At 41.1% G+C, this 25,407-nt stretch overlaps 1 protein-coding gene across 1 annotated transcript in view; it reads right to left on the reverse strand.

Moving 5' to 3' along the window:
- Positions 1 to 25,407, reverse strand: part of ULK4 (unc-51 like kinase 4) — a 489,483-nt gene that overhangs the window by 345,125 nt on the left and 118,951 nt on the right. Inside the window, exons 22-24 of the mRNA XM_068982354.1 lie at positions 5,499 to 5,632; positions 3,977 to 4,098; positions 3,801 to 3,857 (exon numbers count right to left, since the gene is read on the reverse strand). Of these exons, the coding sequence (XP_068838455.1) occupies positions 3,801 to 3,857; positions 3,977 to 4,098; positions 5,499 to 5,632 (313 nt within the window). The remainder of the gene's footprint in view (positions 1 to 3,800; positions 3,858 to 3,976; positions 4,099 to 5,498; positions 5,633 to 25,407) is intronic.

Genomic DNA, 25,407 nt, shown 5'->3' on the forward strand with positions numbered 1-25,407 from the left:
TGACCCAGAAAAATCTGTAGATGACCACACTACACCGGGCATCTGCTGATGCTGTGAGCTTCAAAGCTGGGAGTACAGCAAGGGAGCAAAAAGGGTGGACACCTACTCCACAACTAGGCTCACCAGGAGGAGGACTGTGGGGCAAAAGTACGGCCCCATCTAGGGGGATAAAAGGAAGGACAGCTATGACTCCAGGGTAGACCAGTGCCCCTCATTACTGTTCAGTACTTCTGAGAAGCTGAGAAGAAGTTCTCTAAGCAAGGTGGGTATATAACTTCAGGGTGTGTCAAATTTTTTTTTAAATAAACAATTTTTAAGAAAAGGAAAAATCTTCCTAACAAGAACACTCATGTGGCAATGAATAAATATATAATATCATATTTTTTTTAATATAAGGGAATTCTTTGGCAGTCCAGTGGTTAAGATTTGGCACTTTCATTGCCAGAAGCTAAGATCCCACAAGCTGTGTGACACAGCCAAAAAATAATAAATAAAAATAAAAGAGGACCCTCTCTCTGCTTTATCTTCTACAGCTGAAGTCAAAATCTATCAACAGACCAACACTCACTTAAAATAAAAACCTGGAGAGGGTCTTTTCTGACTTTCTCAAAGCTCAAGATTAGCAAAGATTTATTGATTTATTGATGATGGATATTATAATCACATTCTTGTGTGCAAACCAGAATCATTTCATCATTTCTTTCATTTGAAGATCTGAATTTTTCTTTTTGTAAAAAACTATAACCACCACATAACCACTGAACTTTCATAAACTAATGAGGCCAGAACTTAAGAATAAACACAACTAAGTCCTCTTCCTCAGCTCATTAGTCAAGAGCATTTTCAGAAGGACACAAGAAACACAGTGAACATCACGAGTTTTCAAACAGATTTCCTTAATATCATTGCTTCCTGTTTCCCAGCCTAATTCAATGAAGGAACAAAAGAACTAAGGTGAAGTTCACCTTGGAACTTCCCCACAGCACCTCCCCAGATGTTTTACTGCGTAAGTGTCCCTGGGTACCTTTTTCTCCCCCTCTTACTGGAGAGGGAGGCAGGTACGATGACACATTGCTTCTGCCAATAAGAAGTAAAAACAGCAATCATCAGCTGTGTAGTCCTCTTTGGCCTGGGCTCTTCGAAAGCTTAATAATGGTTTAAAAGTTTCCTACTAAATTGCTTCCAAACATGTGCCTCTTTAAATCATAGAGAGACCAAAACTTCCTTTTGCTTGGGGGGAAAAAAAAGCTAAAGCCTAGGGCTCCAAATATAAAAAGTATCCTGAACTTTTCTACCAAAATAAATTTTTAAAAAATGATACCTATAGGTCAAAAGGCAAACCATGCCTGGTATCAGTATGAAAACAGAAACCAATGGGAAGCAAAATTCCAACAGCCCCTCCAGCCTGTGCCTTCAGGACCCTTCTAATGAGCGAAGATCACACGGAGTACGGCTGCTGTCTCCACCCACATGAGGCAGGTCAGCAGCCCCTGGAGAGGTCCTTTAGCAGAAGCCCAAGAAGTTCTTAGATACAGCTACTAATGGTGGACCCAAAGTCTAAATACCCCAAATCAATGTGCACTTTTAAAATATAAAGGGTTTCCCTTATAGCTCAGTAGGGAAGAATCCGCCTGCAATGCAGGAGTCCCCGGTTCGATTCCCAGGTCAGGAAGATCCGCCGGAGAACAGGCCCACACCCCACCTTCTGCCCGAAAGAAAAGACCCACACAAATAAACAAACCAACCCTCTTAACTCCAGGGAAGCTTTGCCTAGACAAAATTTAAAGTAATTGTTCTCAAGCAGAAAACTCAAGGATTTCAATGTGCAGATTCTGCACCGTGAACTTCCAAGGGCCTTCTACTCCTTCCAAGGAAGGAGAAGACTGTGCCTCTGGCACTGGGGGGACACTGTAACTAACAACGGTGTTCGTGGCATCTTCTGGACAGACTGCGGATCAACTCACAGAAGCAACAGCCAACTCGCAACAGCTCATAGAAACACGCACCAGATCTGGGTGGGTAACTACAGCCAGGTCCATGACTTCAGTCAACACTTCCTCTCCGTGGACTAGCGTTTCATCAGTGCGGCCAACACTAAGTCAAGGAAGATGGACGCACAGCTAAGGCCAAATAACAGACGCGGTAAGAAAAATAACAAAAGAAGAGCTCTGAAACTGGCCGCAACTCAAACTAGGAAAATGGCCCAAACAGAACCAAGAGACCTCTTCCACGGTGTGTGTAAACTCCTTTTACTTGAGCAACACTATCAAGGGAAAGACTGCTAAAGAATTTTCAGTATCACAGTTACCTTTGAACCAAGCAAATTACCTTCCATTCCCTGAAAGTGCCTATGTGAAGGAAACCCACACAGAGCCCTGCTGAACACCCCCACCCCTCAAAGGGTGCACTCCCTCCTGGGAGAAGGTGAGAAGGCCCTTCCTGGGGGGGAGCAGATGGGTTACATGAAGTAGAGGAGGGCTCCCTGAAAGTCCACAACGACTTATATTGGAGTTCCTTGAAAATCTAAACTGTACTCAGTTAAGGGAAGCACAGCAAAGTACTACACAGGAGGAAAAAATAAAGAGAATGAACACAGGACAGTTCTACCTAGACCAAACAAACAAACACTGGGCCAAAATATTCCAAGGAGGGCTGCAAGGGCAAAATTACTATGATCAGGCTCCACGTGTCAGCACAGTGGAGGTATAAACATAGACCTATAGTGCTGCTCAAAATGATACCATATTGTCCTTAAAAAGATTGGAAAGCATATTAAGGGAGGTGGTAGACGAAATTCTCACAGTTTGCAAATTCATGAATGTGCTACAAAAATTATATGCTTTGTAGAATTCAAGATTCAAGGATGATAATGATCTCAAGTTGAGTACAAAAGAACCTATATTGCATTGACTAAACGCACTGCTTACAAAAGTCAGTGACCTCTCTACTCAACAGTCATACTTCAAAACATCATACGTTACCGTATGATGAACCTTCTAGAAAACTATATCCTCACTTATGGATGGTAATCATTTTTTTTTTTTTACTCCAAATCAGCAATAAAATTGAGATATTTACTTCATTTTAACGAGACACCTATCTGATATGGCATTTTTTAAATCTCAGCTCAGCGTTTATTATTAACATCAAAGGAAGACAGAATAGGCTGCGTGACAAATGTTTTCGTTTCCCTTTGTACAGCTCGCTGTTTTATCAACAGTATATACTGTAAGTGTTCCAGGCAAGGGGAAAAGATAACATAATTCACGAGCCACAACCTTAACAAACAGACTATTTTTTTTGTGTGAGCAAAAATCGAAGTGAAAGATAATACAGTGATTTGTTTCTCACTGCTACTCATCTCATTAAAATTAAAGATAAGGTTAAATTGAGCTCCACTTAGAGAAATGTCATCACAGAAAGAGACACTGCACATAGCTGGACAAGGTTAGCCAAAGGAAATTATAATACTGTTTCCAGAATTCCATTTTTACCAATTTCATTATTTTAAATGTTTTCATGATGTTTAATACCAAACACTATGAAAATCTTTTCTATGGACTTATTTACCCTACCTGGGTCTGTCTCTAAACAAAATGCATTATCAGAAGAGAATGTTATTTTTCCCCAAATGTCAAATTTTATTACAGTCAACAGATAAAAATACAAAAAGGTCACTTCCCTAGAGACAAATAAATACCACTAAGATTTTAAAATTACTTCATTCTGACACCAAATCCCACAAACAGTAGAGAGAGCCACATTTTTATTAGGAACATGAAAAATTCAGCATTACTCACAAGAATAGTTCCATAACTGAAAAGGAACTCTTCTGTTACAACTTGAGGTCGAAATACCTGTGTGATGAGAGTTTCCATAGATTAAATCCTGAAAGCCATGTGTAAGAAAGAAATGATCATGTTCTGTCTGAGTTGACATTTCTCAGCTCCACTTTTTTCCCCAAAAAAGATGATACCTGAGACGTTACCAGGTGAAGCACTACAGGCATGAGGGGGAGACACATCTTCAGCTGCTTTGCTTGAACTGTGGATGGGTGTTTACGACCAGAAACGTTAGCCAGGGCGTTAAGAATGTCACCTGCAAAGCACATCCCAGAGCACACACGAGGTTAGAGACCACAAATGCTTAGGGACCACCAGCCGTGGGCTGAATACTAATGGGATTTCTAAGGGAAATAATCTCCAAATAAAAGAAGTGGGTAGTAGCTACACTGTTTTATTCCCAACTCTTGACGTTAAAACAGGAAGCTGTGGCCTCTGGGGACAAGATGGATATAAGATTGATCTCTCATCTGGAAATTTAAAATAGAATATAAAAATGATTTTTCTTTTTTTGTACTTTACAAATATCAACCATGAGTATCCATTACTTTTGTAAACAGGAAAAAGTTATTTTAAGAATTATAAGCTAACAGGTCATAGATTCGATTTCTCTGGTAATAGAATAGGATGGTAGAAGTAAGAGATCAATTCCCAAAACTTCCTATTGGATAGCCAAGTCCAATAACAAACCTCGCCTTGCTAGACACATGAATGTCATCATCATCTCCTAAGACAAGATGAGTCATGTAAAAAGAAAGTCAGCTACCAATTGACCAGATTGTGGCCTTTGGTCTGGAGATTTTAAAAGGGTTACAATCCAAATAAATTTTGAAAAGCTCTATTTTCAGTCATGAACAGGCAAAAATCTCCCACATTATTAGTAAGGAGTAAAAAGTTATTGTCAATCAGCCATGAAGATATTTTCATTACTTTGATTTAATATTCTGAATTTCTGAGTCTAAATATCTTTTACCATAACAGTCTGGATCAAATTTAACATTTTAAACATTTCTGGTTTATAGCCACATCTGCTGGGAAAGCATGGGATGCGATTTTAAACTAAATGTACACATTCCTTAGATGATTTTTGCATCTGTAAATAACAGTGGAATAACAGATTTTGTTGGCTGTAATAAACATCCTTTGTAGATCATTATTACTTTCATCTTAAATTTTTCAAACCAACGAAATTTTCAAACTTCAATAACAAAATTCTTTAATATTAAATTTTGGTGCCTATGTATTTTTAAATAATTGTAAGAAAAAATAAATTTGTGGTTACAACCTGAAGGAAAAATGTTTTTCTTCCGAACTGTGCAAAGAGAAATTTTGAGAAAGTTCCTAAAATGATAGCCTAAGTCCAATTTTCCGCAATTAAAATGCTTTCCTTTTCTTTTCCAGGACTGCAAGATGACACCTCAATGTAACCTAATTTAGCCCTTTAGCCTACTCATTGCCTCTATCATGTCACTGATACAAAATATTTATGATAACAGATAGGGAACGTTGAAATTTTGAAACTACACATTCAAGAAGTGTCATTGCACTCGCCTGCAAAAAATAGACCATCAAGAACAAAAAGAGAAGAGATGCCCAAAAGCCAAGTCGCAAAAGGTAAGCAAAAGGGGCCTAAGGATGGACGAGACTCCAATTTACCCAGGATACGTGGCAGCTCCTGCACCATGTGACGGATGAGCAGGTCAAGGCACTGGGACAGGTATTCATTGCCGCTTTGCTGCTCCTTGCCTGGAGTGGTCTTTCTGCTGTCTCTCTCGATGTACATCACCAGTCTACACACAGAGAAGTGCCAAAGATTACCTCTCATGATAAAATAGTTGATAGCATCTGCCCGAAAATACCACCATGGCAAGTGTTTCCAGGGGGCACCGTCCCCATCATGCTGACATTTAGATATGGAGCGACTTGTCGAGCACAGTCTATTTCTGCCTTAGAAAAATGGAGACATTTATGCAGAGAGAAAATAAGGCAACTCTGAATATCTCTGCCAGTGTTATTACAAAACGATGCCCTGACTTCATTTGCTTTTGGCCCGTTAAAAGAAACCCCACGTTCTTCAGATGACAGATGAAAGGCAAACAAAAGCATCTGGAAAGAAGAGGGCTTTGGCATTTTGAAGATTCAAAGTAGAACCACCAGTTGTCTGCACCTTCGTTGGACATTAGTCCTAAACTTGCTCTGAATCCCAGGCAAGACATAGAAATTCCAGTTCTTTCACTAAACTGTATATATAAATCCAAAGAAAATGATTCATTTCAGCACTGGATATAATACAGAGAGCAGATACCATCTGAACATCTGGATTTCACCTGCCCTTTGTCCTCTGGATTAATGATATCTGTCTCTTAATAAACTTATTTCTTCTTCAAACCAGTGGCATTTGTTATCATTCGTCTCTGAACCAAGAGCCTCCGATCCAGAACCAGGGGACTTGTTGAACCATCACTCTGGGTACCAAGGGTACTGTTGAAAACTGCTGGGCCCAGGCTTCCCTCCCTTTGCTAGACCCACTGCCCAAGTTCCCAGTCCCTGCAACTCTTATGAGCTCCCTGACTTCAAAGGCCCCTTGACTGCAATCCCCCTTGCTGGACTCCCCTTGCCATCATCAACCATCTCTCCAGCTCTGCTGTAATCATCATTCCACCCAACTTCTGCTTCCCAAAACTCCCACTAGAAACCAGAAAAGGGTGGTTCTGGACACCATACACATACATAACATACACTGAAATCTTAACACTCAGCATTTATGTGGTTCTCTTAGTAGATTTACGCATCCTTTTGCCTTCTTGCTGGTCATTATTTCCAGCTCTATTAGTAAAGACCTGGGAATAAAACCAAATCAAAAGTTTAAGATCCATATAAGCCAGCTGGCATCTCTGTTTCAGTTGCTGATTAAAGCCCTAGTCACACTCTAACAAATACAAGACCCTGCTCAAAATGTAGAGTAAATCCTGATGAATCCATAGAAATATATCACTATGACTTAAAAAACAGAGAGCACAGAGCTCCATGAGGATAAGTAAACTGAAGAAATGAGAACCTGATTATTTCAGAGTAAGCAGAATCCAAAAGCTTCCCATAAAATGGGATATGATAGAAGATGTGATAAAATGAATGAGATCAGCCTGGGGAGCCAGGCAGCCTGGAGTTCCCGGGAACCCACAGCAGGACACACTATCGCTGTGGCCTGGAGCTTCCAAGCAAACAGCAGCCACTCCAGGAACTTCTCGATCAGCTGACACCTGCCCCATCAGCCCAACTAAGGAGCAGGACCAGAAAACACCATCTTCCTTCTTGGTTCCACAAGATGCATTGCCTGGTATCTCCCTGCCCAGTCTCGCCATCTGCTGAAAAGCTTTCTCCAACATTAAAAGATTCCAGCATTTAACTGTAGCCCCTCCAAGCTAAGTGTTTCAAATATGCCCTCTGAATATACTGACTATAATCTGCTCTTATTCCTGCTTGCACACTCTTCCACTGTGATAGTTCCTCAGACTCCAGGGAACTTCCACTGATTGAATCCATGACATTGCCTCCCAACCCATGACATCGTCTTTCAAAATCCATGACATCATCTCCCAATCCATCACATCTCCCAAAAAGCACTTCCTTTTCCTCATTTACTTCCTGCTTTGATTGCATCCCACCATCTATCATTTCATTACACTTTTTTTTTTTCCCGCATCCGTGTAGTCAAATTATCTGGATGAATCTAGCGATCTATACACATCCTGTACGTCTGCAGAGAGGCTGCTGAAGTTAAACATGGAGAAGAGTTGCTCCACTGTAAAAGGATGACACCAATACTCAAGGGCACAAAACAGCACCAGCACCTCGCCTATCTCCAAAATTTTCTTCCCTTTAAACCCTGAAATTTCCACCCTCTTATGAAATTCTCAGTGAGTGATTCTGCCTCCTACTATACAGAGAAAATAGAAAGCATCATGAAGAAATTCTTCCAAAATCTAAACTTACTGTGTGTCCTATCCTGGCCTCCTTTCCTCCCACCACAACCACTGGCCTCTCTCTCCTTGCAACTCTGTCTGGATCACATTCAGTTCCCTTTTCTCAGAATCCTGAAACAGCCAGTTCCTTCTTTTCCATTTTGTATACTCACTCTCTCCCATTTAACAAAATGCTTTTCCTGTCTGTCTAGCAACTGCCCCATTGCCTCTCTCCTCCCTTCCTCAGTCAAACCTCTTAAGAAACCAATCTATATCCAATATCTCCTTTGCTCCTCTTAACTTCTTCCACCCACCACAATCTGGTCTCACTCCCATCACTTTTCCAGTGAGCCGGCTCTTTGCATCAGATGGTCAAAGTACTGGAGCTTCAGCTTCATCATCAGTCCTTTCAATGAATATTCAGGACTGACTTCCCTTAGGATTGACTGGTTTGATCTCCTTGCAGTCCAAGGGACTCTCAAGAATCTTTTCCAACACCACAGTTCAAATGCATCAATCTTTCAGCACTCAGCCTTCTTATGGTCCAACTCTCACATCCATACATGACAACCTTCTTACTTTTTGAGTTTTTCTGGTTTATGAACCATGAGTAGGAGTCATCTATTCAAAACTTAAGTGATTTGAAAACATGAAGTAGTATCATTGCTCTACACAGCCAATTAAAAAAAAAAATTTAGGTGATGTAACACTCAGTTACACAACATACCCTACCAGATAATAAATGGTGAGTGTTCGCAAAAATATCACCTCCTTTTCGTAAGACCTATAGACCTCCATTTTCTTACTATGCCAAGTCACGGTGACTTTAAACAAGAGGTAAATCAACAGCAACACCACAGAAGTATCCCAAAACTTTATTATGACCCGTGGCCCATTATGATTTCTAAATTGTTTTTCTCCTTTCCTTCAGTAGGGTCACTCTTTCAACTTGACAATACTGACAGAGATTTCAATAAATCTGGCTCTCATTCCCTGCCCTACCACCTTCTAACAGCATGATCTTGAACAAATTTCTTAAGCTCTTTATACCTTCAGTTTTCTCATTATAAATGGGTTAACAATTCCTACCTTGCAGGACTGCTGTGAAGACTGAATGAGAAAATCGTCTGTGGTCTAACACAAGGTACATACTCAAGAAATGGTAGCTGCTTTTATCACTAATAATTGTTGCTTCTAAGAATTATTAAAATTAAATACCACCACCAAAATGAAGACACTGTTTTCTGGAGTGAACAGATCTTAAGAGAACATTCCCAGAGAAGGCCACCTCTGCTGTTCATCCTATTCTCTAACTCACAAAGTCACACAAAGAGAGACAAATACAGTATCACTTATCTATGGAATCTAAAAGACAGTACACATGAACTTATTTACAAAACAAATTTACGGTTACCAAAGGCAGAAGGGTAGGAAGGGATAAATTGGGAGTACATCACCAGATGGTCAACACCTAAATCAGATTGATTATATTCTTTGCACCCAAAGATGGAGAAGCTCTATACAGTCAACAAAAACAAGACCAGGAGCTGACTGTGGCTCAGATCATGAACTCCTTATTACCAAATTCAGACTCAAATTGAAGAAAATAGGGAAAACCACTAGACCATTCAGGTATGACCTAAGTCAAATCCCTTATGATTATACAGGGAAGTGAGAAATGGATTTAAGGGCCTAGATCTGATAGATAGAGTGCCTGATGAACTATGGAATGAGGTTTGTGACACTGTACAGGAGACAGGGATCAAGACCATCCCCATGGAAAAGAAATGCAAAAAAGCAAAACAGCTGTCTGGGGAGGCCTTACAAATAGCTGTGAAAAGAAGAGAAGTGAAAAGCAAAGGAGAAAAGGAAAGATATACCCATTTGAATGCAGAGTTCCAAAGAATAGCAAGATGAGATAAGAAAGCCTTCCTCAGTGATCAGTGCAATGAAATAGAGGAAAACAACAGAATGGGAAAGATAAGAAATCTCTTCAAGAAAATTAGAGATACCAAGGGAACATTTCATGCAAAGATGGGCTCGATAAAGGACAGAAATGGTATGGACCTAACAGAAGCAGAAGATATTAAGAAGAGGTGGCAATAATACACAGAAGAACTGTACAAAAAAGATCTTCACGACCCAGATAATCACAATGGTGTAATCACTCACCTAGAGCCAGACATCCTGGAATGGGAACTCAAGTGGGCCTCAGAAAGCATCACTACGAGCAAAGCTAGTGGAGGTGATGGAATTCCAGTTGAGCTGTTTCAAATTCTGAGAGATGATGCTGTGAAAGTGCTGCACTCAATATGCTAGCAAATTTGGAAAACTCAGCAGTGGCCACAGGACTGGAAAAGGTCAGTCTTCATTCCAATTCCAAAGAAAGGCAATGCCAAAGAATGCCCAAACTACCACACAATTGCACTCATCTCACATGCTAGCAAAGTAATGCTCAAAATTCTCCAAGCCAGGCTTCAGCAACACGTGAACCGTGAACTCCCTGATGTTCAAGCTGGTTTTAGAAAAGGCAGAGGAACCAGAGATCAAATTGCCAACATCTGCTGGATCATCAAAAAAGCAAGAGAGTTCCAGAAAAACATCTATTTCTGCTTTACTGACTATGCCAAAGCCTTTGACTGTGTGGATCACAATAAACTGTGGAAAATTCTGAAAGAGATGGGAATAGCTGACCACCTGACCTGCCTCTTGAGAAACCTGTATGCAGGTCAGTAAGCAACAGTTAGAACTGGACATGGAACAACAGACTGGTTCCAAATAGGAAAAGGAGTATGTCAAGGATGTATATTGTCATCCTGCTTATTTAACTTCTATGCAGAGTACATCATGAGAAATTCTGAGCTGGAGGAAGTGCAAGCTGGAATCAAGATTGCTGGGAGAAATATCAATAACCTCAGATATGCAGATGACACCACCCTTATGATAGGAGAAGAGGAACTAAAAAGCCTCTTGATGAAAGTGAAAGAGGAGAGTGAAAAGGTTGGCTTAAAGCTCAACATTCAGAAAACAAAGATCATGGCATCTGGTCCCATCACTTCATGGGAAATAGATGGGGAAACAGTGTCAGACTTTATTTTTTTGGGCTCCAAAATCACTGCAGATGGTGACTGCAGCCATGAAATTATAAGACGCTTACTCCTTGAAAGAAAACCTATGACCAATCTAGACAGCATATTAAAAAGCAGACACATTACTTTGCCAACCAAGGTCCATCTAGTCAAGTCTGTGGTTTTTCTAGTAGTCATGTATGGATGTGAGAGTTGGACTATAAAGAAAGCTGAGCACAAAAGAACTGATGCCTTTGAACTGTGGTTTTGGAGAAGACTCTTGAGAGTCCCTTGGACTGCAAGAAGATTCAACTAGTCCATCCTAAAGGAAATCAGTCCTGTGTGTTCATTGGAAGGACTGACGTTGAAGCTGAAACTCCAATATTTTGGCCACCTTATGCGCCATTTGAAAAGACCCTGATGTTGGGAAAGATTGAAGGCAGGAGGAGAAGGGGACGACAGAGGATGAGATGGTTGGATGGCATCACCGACTCATTGGACATGAGTTTGAGTAAACTCCCAGAGTTGGTGATGGACAGGGAGGCCTGGTGTGCTGCGGTTCATGGGGTTGCAAAGAGTCGGACATGACTGACTGAACTGAACTGATCTTGTGGTATTAATGCAAACTTTAGTAATTATTATGGTAGGCATATTCTGATATTTCTCTGTTGTTCAGATTTTCTTATTTGTGCCATACCTGTTCAGGTCTTCTGCTGATTCACCCATGGGTTGCTGGTCTTTTGTTATCAATTTGAAGGCATTATTTATATGGTCTAGAACTGTCCCTCTTCTTCTTTCTTCTCCTTTTGTCTTTCACAATGAAGTCTTCAATCCACTGGAAAATGCTTTATCATAGGATTTTAAAAGGAATCCAATCCCATTGCCTCTCCAGGCAGACACACTTGCCCTGGTGCTATGCATTGAAAAGGTATTTCTAAAACTAAGGGTGGAAGAAAAGGAGCAAAAGTACAAATTTTTGGCAACGTCTGACTAAAAAGCAGTTTCATTTGTAGATTACCTTTTCTACCCAACGAATCTAAGTGACGGCTATCAGACTTGTACACAGGCAGAAGTTTGAAATTTATTCTCTATAGCAAGTAAAGCAGACCCAGAGAGATGTTATGGGGAGGGAGGTGGGAGGGGGGTTCATGTTTGGGAACGCATGTACACCCATGGTGGATTCATGTTAATGTATGGCAAAACCAATACAGTATTGTAAAGTAAAATAAAGTAAAAATAAAAATTAACAACAAAAAAAAAGAAAGTAAAGCAGAAAGGTTGTAGACTAAGCGAAAGCAAACCAAGTTAAAGCAGGGGCCACCAAACAAAACAGGGAGTCCAGGTGAATTTCTGAACAAATACCAGGACTTCTAGCCCCCTTCCCCAGGGGGCTCCCCACACCCAGGCAGCCAGGTCCCTGCATCCCAGGCTGACAGCAGGAATGCTCTTTGGTGAAACTAACTGGCTTAAGAGAAACATCCTAGAGATCGGGATGCTAAAGTTCATGTCCAAATGCCCAATGTTGAGTAGTATTCGAGGGTGTAAATATACCACAATTTATTCATTTCAGTGTTGATGGACACTGAGGCTGTTTCAACTCATGCATACTACCAAGCATAACTTAGGCTGGATCCATGGAAACATTTCTGTTGGATATATACTTGGAAGTGAGACCGCTGGATCATAAAGTATGCCTGGCTTTAGATTAATAGGCACTGCTGATGTTCAGTTTTCCAAAGTGATGAAAATTTACATTCCAACAGGTAGGTGTAAGAAGTTCAATTGCTCTGCATTCCTGCCACAATTTTTTCATGTGTTAATTGGCCATTTGAAGATAACCGGTTTTGTAAACTTCCTGTTCAAGTCTATGCTCATTTTTCTCTTGTATTATCTGCTCTTCGGTGCTTTATACATTTTAGCTAAGGGACCACATCAATTATATGTGTAGCAAATACTTTCCACTATGCTATGGACTTGTTTACTTTCTCAGTGATCCCTGTGGTGAACCGAAGATCTTACTTTTAAAGTAATCCAGTTTATCAATATTTTATGACAGTGCTGTTGTGTCCTGCTTTAAAAAAAAAACAAATCTTGGTCTATCCCAAGGTAATAAAGACATTTTCATGTGTTAGCTACTGGAAACTTGTTTTCTCTTTTTACATGAATTAAATTGACATGAGTTAACTTCTATGCACAGAGTAATTTACAGCTTTTTTCCTTATACTGATATCAAAATGACCCATTTACCACTTACTGTAAGAACCATCACTTCCTCACTGTTTTCTCCTATGTCTCCTCTGCTCTTCTCCATATTTTCCATCCTTCTCTCTCTCCTCATTGGTCCCAGATGAATTCAGAACCATATATTAATTGTTATTAATTATTAATATTATTAATACTGCTATCAATATAACAGTATATTATTCAGCTCTAATATGCAGTTAACCCAATCCTGCAAGTTCTGCATTTCAGTTATAGAATATCCACTCTGTTTTTATAGTTCTAGTTCTCTACTGAAATTCTCCATTTTCCAAATTCCTGAATATACTGATCATGGTTATTTTAAGGTAACTTTGTGATTAATTCCATTCTCTGGAACCTCTGTGGATATTGTAATTTATCTCGCTTGTTCTTTGTATCATATCATCTTATCCTCTTACAGGCCCAATTGCTTTCTGATGAGCGTTAGACTCTATATATACAGTCTGTGAGAAGTGGAAGGATTACTTTGAGACCGAGGGTTAAACTCCTCCAGACTGGATTTACATGTAACTCTGGACCACCTTAATCCACCCAGAGATGATGATGATTCAAAAGTGGGCTTCTTTCCCTGTTCCAGGAAATCCTCCAAATAAGTAACAGGGATCCAAATAAATAAATCCTCCAAATAAATAACAGAAACAAGGCGCAGAGCAAATGGAAATGTTTATCTTTTGGACATTGAAGAATGCAAAAGAACTTCCATCAAAATTTATAGAGTAGAAAAAGTAAATTTATTCTTGTGTCTGAGGAGTCAATTTTTTCTAAAATCTACATTATCTATTACAAAATTTAATACTGTGCTCCTTAATTACCATGTATGACATACCATTTCTTAAAGGGAAAAACTATTCACTTTCAGCCACTAGTATAGACTGTTAAAACATAAGAAAATATCCATTACCTCTGCTGGGAGAAATAAAAGACTGATGGGATCCATAACAATATAAAACTCACTCTAGAATGATGCTCCACTTCTTCATGCCCTCTCCAATGCCTTCCCATTGCAGGATGTGTTTACACAGGCTATAGGAGAATGAATTGACTCCACAGACAAGGGAACATTAGCTACTAAAAGAACTCACATCCTATGAAGGAAATAAAATGTGGAGACGTCTGAGTATAGTATCCATAAACACTTTACAATTTCTCTACAACCAAACTGCAAATGCTATTTCTTAGTGGTCTACAAGGGTATCAAGCTAAAAAGATTGACAAGCTGAACAATAATCTAAGTGTTATTGAGATGAGGAAGCCTGGGAGTGGAGATAGACATAGGCAGTGGACTGGGTTCCTTTGGGGCAACTCGAAGATTCGTCTTGGGCATGCCACTGAATATGTAAAGATGATACAAACCTGGAGTTTGGAGAGGTCACACAGATGCATACCAAGCTATTTGAACCCACTGGATTGGATGAAATCACCCTAAGCCAGTGGTGAAAGAGAAACAGAGGGCCCAGGAAGATGCAGAAGAGGGAGAACCAACGAAGGAAAGACTGAGGTGGGAAGAAAGCAAAGAATGCATGTTAACTCCTACCATGAGCCCTTTCACTGCAAAGGAAAATTCTGGTTCAAGCTGACCAGCTGAACCCAAGCATTTTACTTCTCTTTTTTCCACATCCCCTTAGGAAATCCACATTATCCCTAAAAAGAGGAAGCTGTACCATTCACAGCTAGAACCTTCCAAGAATTTTGTCAAGATGACGGTGCAGATGTAAGGGGAGAGAAGCAAGCACATATGAAGGAGAAACCTGCCCGGGAAGCAAGGAGAACCCCGGCAGCACCCTCAGCTCCAAACGGCAGCGAGACAAGTTTAGGCGCTGGAACTGATAAGAAGAGGCGAGTTCCTCAAACCTAAGGACAGTTTTTGAAGAAACTAGTGCCAGCAAACCCGGCACAAAGACCATGGTAACTACAAGGAGAGGGATCCCAGGAAGACTGCAGGAGGGAAAATTTTTAAAGCAAAGCAATGACTTGATGCAAGTGGCATTTGAAGAACATGAATCTGGTATGGCACAGATAAATGATGAGAGAGGAAGGAAGCCAGATAGGCCTTTAGCAGTTAAGAGTGTGCAGGTGAAGAGGAGAAACAGGAAGGACCTGGAGAGACAAGAACAGACTGCCTGGAAATGGTGTGAACAGATGAGACGCCAGTAGTCTTTTTCAGAGAGATGGCACATCCACGTTCTGAGAAATCAATCCTACGGATTTTTTAAGCAGAGAAGGCATGCTCCTTTAACCTAGTCCGGGATTCTCCAGGATGCCATCACCCCTGCCCACCCCCATTCCTACCCCGTTCCGGTCCTCCTGGACCCACTGTGCCCACCAACGGACCACTCCACTGTCGACTTCTGCTGCAGACCTTCCCGTGTGCAGCTGGATGCTGTGTACGATGCAAACTGTGGCTAACCCATCCCATTTGGATTCGCCTTGGACCACCTCACAAATGGTTCCTTGTTGAGACCATATACTCTTCCAGAAAATCAAAACACCACACTCTTCCTTGCTTCACTTCAATCTAAACCCATTAGTATCTATCTATTGCACATTTTTTAATAACTGACTTTTCTCCCTTCAGAGAAAATGTGTATCTTAAATACGGAATTTTGGGGGAAGGAATAAATTTGCAATTTAAAAGTAACAGATACAGATTACTATGTACAAAATAAACAACAATGACCTACTATATAGCACATGAGTATATTCAATATCTTATAAAAACCTATAATGGAAAAGAACCTGAAAAAAAGACATGTGTATATATATCCCTGAATTACTTGTTGTATACCTGAAACACTGTAAATCAACTATGCTTCAATAAATAAATAAGGGATCCTTTTAGAAAACTTGAGAATTTTTGCCTAACGAAAAAATTTATGACATTTTGATTCCACTTGTCTGACTTAGTATGAATAAAATGCTAGATTTCTAATTATTAAAAAACAGATATGCAACAAGCAACAAAGGCATAGCACAGGGACTACAGTCAATATCTTGTAATAACCTGTAATGTAAAATAATTTCAAAAATAATATAATTTATATGTAGAACTCAATCACCTTGCTTCACATCTGAAACACTGTAAATCAACTATACTTCAATAAAATATATATATTAAGAAAAATAAGGGACCTTCAGCAAGCTCATCATCCAATACTTTTCTTTGTAATTAAAGCTGCTGCCTCTTGGGCTATGATGCTCAGGTGATAGTTTTGATCTAAATTTAAATTACAGGGACACACCATATATACAGATCTATTCTGTGTTTATTTCTGCAGTTTCAAAATGTAACAGATATTTAGGAATAGACATACTTAGCAATCAGCAGAATCCATACACGGGCTACACGATCTCTGCAGCAAGGGCCACTATGATTTTAAAAAAAAAAAAAGGGACAAACAGCAGTTCCTGACATGTCCCCTCTCTAAAAAGATATTAACTCATATCCATAGAAAACCAAATCACAGAAATTGATAGCAACATCAAAAAAAAAAAAAAACTGAGAGGCACAGGGATGATAAAAATCTATTATATGTCCATTTGTCTATTTGGTCTGTGCAGAATTTCAGAAAAAGGACTATGATGGACTTTGACCGTGGATTACCCGAAATAGAAACAGGTCGTGACTCCAAATGCAGCTGTGATTTCAGCTTGGTACCTCTACTGCAGCAAATTAGCACTGCCCTGGGATCTTATAGTTGCTATTGACCTGGCAAAGGCTTTTCTCTACATGTAAATACGGAAGAACCATCAGCACATGTTTGCTTGTTACTCATCACGGCAAACAGCAAATGTTCAGGGCCTTGCCTTTGAGCTCTGCCAACAAGCCTGCTCTTGGTTATCAGTCAGCAAAGATCTGCATTGTCTTGATGTCCCACCAACATCACACTTGTACACTCACACTTTGATGACGTTAAGACATTAGGCTAATGGACCTGAGGAACTTCAGTTGGCTTAGTAAGACATTTGAGAGAGAGATAAACTCCATAAAAATCCATTGTCTACTAGGCCCCAGTGAAGTTTCTAGGGCTCGACAATCTAGAACATGTTGAGCTATCCCTCCAGAGCAAAGACAAGTTATTGCATCTTCTACAGATTATGACCAAAAAGTGGGCTTTGTGAACCTAGGCGGCAACATACACCACAGAAGACTGTGCCCCTCTGACTCCTTTTCTGAGAGACCCATACACCTCCTAGCTTTTAATGGAGCTGGAATGAATGAAGGCTCTGTTGCAATCCCCATCCGCAGTGTGAGCAGTTCTGCCACGGGGGCCATAGGACCCAGCTCATCTACTGATACTCGCAGCGTCTTGTGGGTAATCCTGTGGGAATATTCACGTGATATTTACATGGGGCCCCCAGGAAAACACCAATACATGAATCACAACACAGGTCTTTGGGCTGCTATCGTCTGATAGCAGCCCACCAAATTTAACTAGAATCCTAACACCCAATGTTATGATGTTAGGAGGTGATTAGGTCATGGGGGTAGAGCACTCATGAAGGAATCATTGCTTTTATAAATGAGAGCCCGCAGAGGGCCCTAGTCCCTTCCTCCATGTGTGGACACAAGGATAAGCCTGCAACCTAGAGGAGGGCCTTCATCCAACCCACAACGGCATCCTAATCTCAGACTTCCAGCCTCCAGAACTATGAGAAATATATATGTCATTTATAAGCCACCCATCTGAGCCACCAAGGAAGCCCCTTTACAAGCCACCAATCTTTGATATTTTGTTAGAGCAGCTAACAGTTTTAGCTGCCAAGTTTTAGAGTTAAGTCATATTCTCATCTGCAGATCGCTGTTCTTTTGAGAAACAGCCCCTGATAGAGGATGAACGTGACGAGTGACATCAAACGATCACATGATATGAGTAACCCATCACTAACTGTATCATTAACCGGACACACCAAGCCACTACGGCTGGGCACACACAGCAGTAACCCATCATCAAGGGCACTGATATAGAGCGAAGCTGAACAGGTCCAGTAAGAACTACTAAGCTGGATGAACAGGTGGTGCAGAGTCCTCTGACACATTCTCTTTAGCACTGTCTCTCCTCTCTCGATCCTGATAAAGAATTATTTATAAGCAGTTGACCCAACAAGAAAATCACTGAGCCTGGTTAGTGAATGGTTCACTGCAATACACTGGCAGCCAATCAAGGTAGACTGCTGCCAGCATGACAAAAGAAATCAAATGAGTCCCTGAAAAGGAAACCCAACACATTTTGTTTTACTTTATGTTCAAACTGAGACATGGCTAAAGGTACTGATGCCTGCTGATGCATGGGCACTGGCTATCAGCTTGAATCTTCTATTAATGGCCAGGGACTTAAAAAAATATAAAAAGAGTTAAAAACTGGTGACCAGAAGTTCTGAGGAAGGTCTATGTGAGTGGACATCTCAGAATGGGCACAAAGCATGATGACATTTGTGCACCGCGTGGATGCCCACTAAAGGACAACGACTTTAGAGAAGCCTCTCTACACTCAGGTAGAGAAGATGACACAACCTGCAAATGTCAGTCAACACTATTTCTCCAGTCACCCCAGGGCTTGCTCATGGGCCCTCATCCAGAGGGGCCTTGGTGGCAGTATTAGAGGACATATATGCGCTCAGCAAAAAGAATGCTCCTCTTCAATTATGACCGAGATCCTGCCCATCCAGCCAACACGAGAAACCAACACTGTGCCCCTAGTCTAGGCCATAACCTGGGGAGACCAGCCAGTGAGCTAGCAACAGACTGGTGCATGAAAGGGGCAGTAAACTCTCCTTTAAGCACAGACAAAGAAATGCCTTATTTATCATCATGATAATCAAAGTAACACTCTATCTGATCAAGAAACTTATTAACAGCAATTCACTATTCAGCAAGTAGCCCATCAGCCAGAGACATCTGGCGTAACTGAGAAGAAGAATGGCTACTGCAAGCTCAGTGGTGCTGCCAGCTGGGAAACAACACAACGCAACACCGGGTCTTGTAACAATGAGGAGCAATGTTTTCAATCAGCAAACAAAATACAGGCTTTAGCATTCCCCATCATCAAAACACACGGGTCTGGTGGTAACTGAGAGGCAGAAGTGGGACTGACTACCTCTCACTGTTACACCTAACAGCCCACTCACTGCTTTTTTTACCTACAGTTTCCACGATGCTAAGCTCTGCTGGAATGGTTCCGAGCAAGAATGGTTTCCACCAGAGGACAAAATAATTCCATCTGGGGGATGGAGAGGATCACTCTACTGATGAAGAGTGAGTGATCACAATCACCAAGGAAATATTACATTGCTGCCAAACAGTGTGGACAGGGTCAACAAGGACCTCGGGGAGTCTCTGAAGAACCTGCAGGATTTCCACGTGCACAGCCGCTCGGTCGTGTCCGACTCTTTGAGACTCCACGGACCATAGTCCCCCAAGCTCCTCTGTCCATGGGATTTCCCAAGGCAAGAATACTGGTGTGAGTTACCATTTCCTTCTCCAGGTGATCTTCCTAACCCAAGGATCAAATTCGCATCTCTGTCTCTTCCTGCATTGGCAGGCGTACTCTCTACCATTAGCACTGCTTGGGAAGCCCAGATACTTCTGTATCTAATAGCTGAAGTTAAGGAAACTCTAAGCAACCAACAAAAACCTGGGTCATATCCTTCAAGTACTTGACAAAAGTACAATTCTGTGATTCAAGTTTATTTATAACAATGGAACTTCTGAATCATCAGGATTCATGATACACATTTGTCATTGTGCTCAGATGCCCTCAAAAAGGTAATTTCACCAACTAGTCAAAAGTTGCCCCTCTAACTGTACTTAGGATATAAGATAGTGGTAGGTGTTTTTTTCCTCAATTTGACATTATAATGGATAGAAAAAGTATTTATCATTTTAATTTGCACTTCTTACTCGAGACTATCTTTATGAATCTCTTTACATAGATTAACTCTATTACATATGATGCAAAACTTCACAGAATTTCTTAGCATGAAATTTTACTTCTGATTTGTGGGGCATATAAAAGTTTCTAAACTATATATAGCCAAACTATCATTATTTCCTTTTATGGTTTATTTCATTGCTTTTCTGCTCAGAAAAGCTTTCCTTGCCCATATTTAAACATATTTTCTTCCAGCTGTTTAGAGTTTCTTTCTCATATATAATTCTTTAATCCATCTGGAATTGACTTTTGTATGGTGTAAGGCTGAGAAAATAATTTTTCCCACACAGTTAACCAATTATACAGACTAAAATTTTTTTTTAAATCTTCCTTTTAAGATCAAAGCAGATTTTTCCCCCACTGATTACCATATTAATAGCAATGCTATGGGGAAGGGGGAAAAAAGAGTCTAGGAAAACCTGATCCATCAGGAGGCATTGACATTTCAGGCTCATAACAAACTACACAATGAACTTACAAGGCTCTTCATCCCCTAAAAGGGTTATCATTTCTAGAGAAACATAAGACCCTATTTTATCTCCCGTCATTTTCAATATGAGTATGAAGCCATTTGGAGAAATAGGTGGACATCTGGGGGCTATCATATCCTTTTTATCTAATCCTGACAGCTCAATTTCACTGTCTGTCATGCAAGATAGATTTGAGAGCTGACATCATAGAAAATGTCCTGAAATTTAATCCATAAAAGGCTGACGGTGATGATGGTAAGCAGGAAAAAATATCTACCAAATGTAGCAAAGGTTATCGTGGGCTCTTGATGTGAGGTTTCAGTTCTCAGGCAGACGGGTAGCATTGCCGTTAGCTCAAACATCCAGCTGCTAACAGAGTTCCAAGGCACAGGTATGGAAGACAGAACAATTTTCTCTATGAACTCATCACAGAGAATTTTAACATCTCTCTAACCTGAAGCCTGCCTCCCTTTTGCAAACATTTATATTCAACGTTGCATTTCATATGCACACTGGTGTAATTCCTGGGCATCAAAGCAAAAAGGGACACATACCAACCTCCCAGCTGGGAGGTGTAGGCAAGGCCAAACAGGGCTCTAACCTTCCATCCTCTGCCTGGTGGAAGCAGGCAACAGTGACCTGATTCCCCTGTAGGCATAATACCTATAAGACAGCAGGCAGTGGGCCCTCCATTCCCTGCCCAGCCAAGCAAGCCACTCTCCAGTCTCCCTGCAGGGGCAGTGACAGCGTGTCTGAGCAAGAAGCTGATCTTCCCTTCCCCAGCCAGGAGAAGCAAACAGCAATCTGATTTCCCCGGCAGGTTAGTTATCAATGGGGCCCAGTGATGAGTGGGACTTTCGTCCCTCCCCTGGCAGTGACAAGACTTAACACCAAGCGAGATGAAGATACATCCTATTACACAAGGTAACAGGCAAAATGTCCAGGATATAATCTTAAAAATCACAAACCATAGCAAAAACCAGGAAAATCACAACATGAATCAAAAAACACAGTCAACAGATGCTAACACCAATATGAACCAGGTGCTAGAAGGATCTAATAAGAATTTCTAAGCAGGCATCATAAAAATGTTTCAAACAATCTGAAAGACCAATGAAAGAATTGAAAATATCAGGAGAAAAAAGTTTTTAAAATAACTAGTATAAGCTACAGAACTTTTGAAAACTACAAAAACCAAAACTGAAAAGTCAATGGACCAGCTCAAGAATAGAGCACAGGTAATAGAAAACATGATCAGCAAACTTAAGGACAGATTAACTGAATTCACAATATCTGAAAAGCAGATACAAAGAGGCGTATTAAAGAAAGCATCTCAGGGATCTACCAGACAATAACAAAATGCCTTCTATTTATATCATCAGGATCCAGAAAGGGAGGAGAGAAACAATGGGACTGAAAAAGTCTCTGAAGAAATAATGCCTGAAAAATATCCAAATTTAGCAGAAGACTAAAATGAACAAACTCAAAGCAGGAGAAACCCAAAGAAACTCACACTAAAGATATATAACAATTAAACTTTCCTAAATCCTAAAGACAAAGAAAATGCCTTTAAGACAACAGAGAAAAATGATCCATGGCTACTGGAGGAACAGCAACTGAAAGGAAAGATGTCTCATATGGAACCACCAGTTTGGTTCCAGGACCCACTGCTGATACCAAAATCCGTGGATGCTCTAGTCTGCTCTCAATGTTCACATAGTTTCACGTCTGAGGAGTCAACCAACCGCAGACTGTAGTTTTGTCTATATTTATTGGGAAAATACCTGCATGTACATAAACCTGCAAAGTTCAGTCCCGTGTTGTTCAAGAATCAACTGCACTGCCAAACAATTGGTGTTCTCTATACACTTCAATATCTCTTCTTTGGAGTTACATCACACACTACCAAATTATTTTTCAAGTTTTAGAGACTGCTTTATTTAATTTTATTTTTAATTAAACATTCACCTGACACTTAAATCCAAATCATAAAGCAGGTATATGCAAAGTAGAGCTGCCACCCCTACCCCGTCCCCCACTGCCTTTTGCTCCATATAAAATGCCATTTGGTTCATTCTTAATTTATCCTTCTGTTCTTTTTGAAAATAGTACTAAGTGCATATGTCTTTCCCATTTTCTCCCTCGTTCTTACACAGAAGTGAGTATATAATAAGTACCCTCCTGCACCTTGCTTCTCTCAGGATAATATGTCCTGTGATCAGTCCATGGCCGTGTACGGAGATTCCACTTGTCCATTCTCACAGCTGCAGAGTCCTCCATCATGGGGACCATGGCTACGAAGAATTCTAAAAACATCTCTCCCATCATTCCTACCCCTTGACTATTCAAAACACTAATCTGAGTACAACAGTGAAGGGACTTTCAAGATAAAAAGGAACAAAATTATTTCATTTGCAGAGACGTGGATGAGCTTAGAGACTGAAAGACAGAATGAAGCAAGTCAGAAAGAGAAAAACAAGGATCATATATTAGCCCGCATATGTGAAATCTAGAAAAATAATGGAGGTGAACCTATCTGCAAAGCAGAAAGAGACACAGATGTAGAGAACAAACATATAAACACTAAGGGGGGAAAGCAGTGGGAACGAATTGGGAGACTGGGGTTGACATATATCCGCCACTACGAGTCAAACAGGTAACTAATGAGAGCCTGCTGTAGAGCATAGGGAGCTCTACTCGGTGCTCTACGGTGGTCTAAACGGGAAGGAAATGCAAAAAGGAGGGGATATGTGTATATGTATGGCTGATTCATTTTGCTGTGCAGCAGAAACTAACACAATTATTGTAAAGCAACCATACTCCAATAAAAAATTTTAAAAAATAAAGTCCCAATTCGATCATCCTCAAACTACGTAGGTTACCTGCACGAGCCCAACCCAATCAGCTGAAACCTTTAAAAATGGGCCTTTCTACTCCTGGTGGCAGAAGGGTGAGGCCAAAGACATTTGAGTGGGTGGAGGGGATTCAAGGTATAAAAAGGGCAACTACCTGCCTCCAGGAAAAAAGCAAATGGCTCTGCTGTGAATTGCCAATGGAGAGGAAGGACGACCCCTAGAATCCAAAAGCAAGCCCCAGCCATAAACCAGCAACAAAGTGGGGACCTCAGTCTTACAGCTGCAAGGAAATGAACTCTACCAACAATCAGCGCTCTTGGAGATGACCTCAGCCTCAGACAAGGACTGCAGCACCAGCCAATAACTGCACTTTGACCCTGTTAGACATGAGCAGGGGGTCCAGCTACGAAGAGCCTGACCGCCTGACCCACATGACCTGTCAGATGAATACATGCGTGTTGTCCTAAACCACTGAGTTTGCTGTAATGTTACAGCAGGAAGGAAAAACACAAGGGTGACCACAATTCTCCAGCTAGTCTGCTGTATATAGTTTACCGTTAACAAATGATGCCTCACGCACGTGTCATCTCACGTCTTTACCAATAACAGATCTTTGGACAGTGTATCCAAGAATTGAGATGGCTGGGACAAAGGGTAAAAACACGGAATTTCTCTAGATACAGCCAAATTCTTCTTCATAGTAGTCACAGTACTCTGCCATTCCCACCAGCAGCACAGGACAGTGCCAGCTGCCCCACAGCCTCACCCACAGAACATGTTTCAGATGCTGTCAGTGTGCTGAGAGAGAAAGAACACTCAGTGTAGTTTCTCTTGTGAAAAGGAGTATGCGGTGCTCTCCTCTAATAATAAGGAAGATTCGGCATTTACTCACAGGTTGAGGAGTCATCCTCACTTCTTTTTCCATGAACTGTCTGTTTCTAATTAAGTCTCTGTGTCTGCTGAGCATCTCTTGTCTCTTGGCGAGTCTTGACTTCTGAGTTCTATGTTTCCTTATGTATCTGGTGATTCTTGGTTGTCCATTTATATTTTAAGAGGATGCAATGAAGTGTTGTTGGAAGGTCTGCATGCAGGAGTGGGGCTCACGATGGATGGGCTCCAATACAGGAATATGGGGCAAGGTTTCTTGAGCTACAGTAGGAGACAGGCAAATGGCCAGCCCCTGTGGGGATAGGATCAGCTTCCCCGAGGTTAATCTCCAAACTCTGGTCAAGAGCATGGAAATCAGGCTGCCAACAGCCTGCAAGTCAAGGAGGGGTAGAAGGCAGATGTCCTCACCTTTGAGAGTAAGCAGCTGTTCTACGATCCTCATTATAAGGTCTCACAAAGCACCTCATCGCCCTCTGATACGTCTCAAACCCTACATCTGAAGCCTTACCAGTTCAAACCACCCAGAATTTCTCTCAAGTCTCCTGGTGCAGCGGAAGAGGCGGAGCGTGCCAGATGCTCAGGCCTGGGAATCAGGTCCGCATGCAAATTGCCATCAGTCCTCCTATGCTGAGTCTCACCTCCCTCTCACCACTGACTTCAAAGGTACCTCCACTACACCTGCCTTTCCCAACCTGTCCTGAGTTCTGCCAGGTGATGATCAGGTCTCCTCCCAGCTTCTCCCTCTGCAGACATTAATGGATCTCAGTGAACATTCATCTCTCACCCTTCCAGCTTCCAAAAAACCAGGACAGGTGACAGCATCCCTCTGCCTCAGTCACCTTTCCCTTAGCGGTTTTGTGACTTTTTGATTCCTTTACCCTCAGCTTAATACCACATCAGGAGAGAGCATGTTTGAGCAGAAGATGACTACTGAGATGGCTTCCATTAGAAACCCTCCTCCATCTGTTCCCTCCCTCCTCCTGGCATTCCCCATGCTCTGCATGTGAGGTCTCCTGGACCAACACTCCAACTTTCCTAATGTTTCCACGTGAATCTCCATGTCTTTGCCATTGGCTCTGCGTGGGTCAATGTGTCCTTTCAAAGCACTAATGCTGTCCCCAGCAGAGGCCA

This window comes from Capricornis sumatraensis, chromosome 10 (assembly GCF_032405125.1).
Source record: "Capricornis sumatraensis isolate serow.1 chromosome 10, serow.2, whole genome shotgun sequence".
Taxonomy (NCBI): domain Eukaryota; kingdom Metazoa; phylum Chordata; class Mammalia; order Artiodactyla; family Bovidae; genus Capricornis; species Capricornis sumatraensis.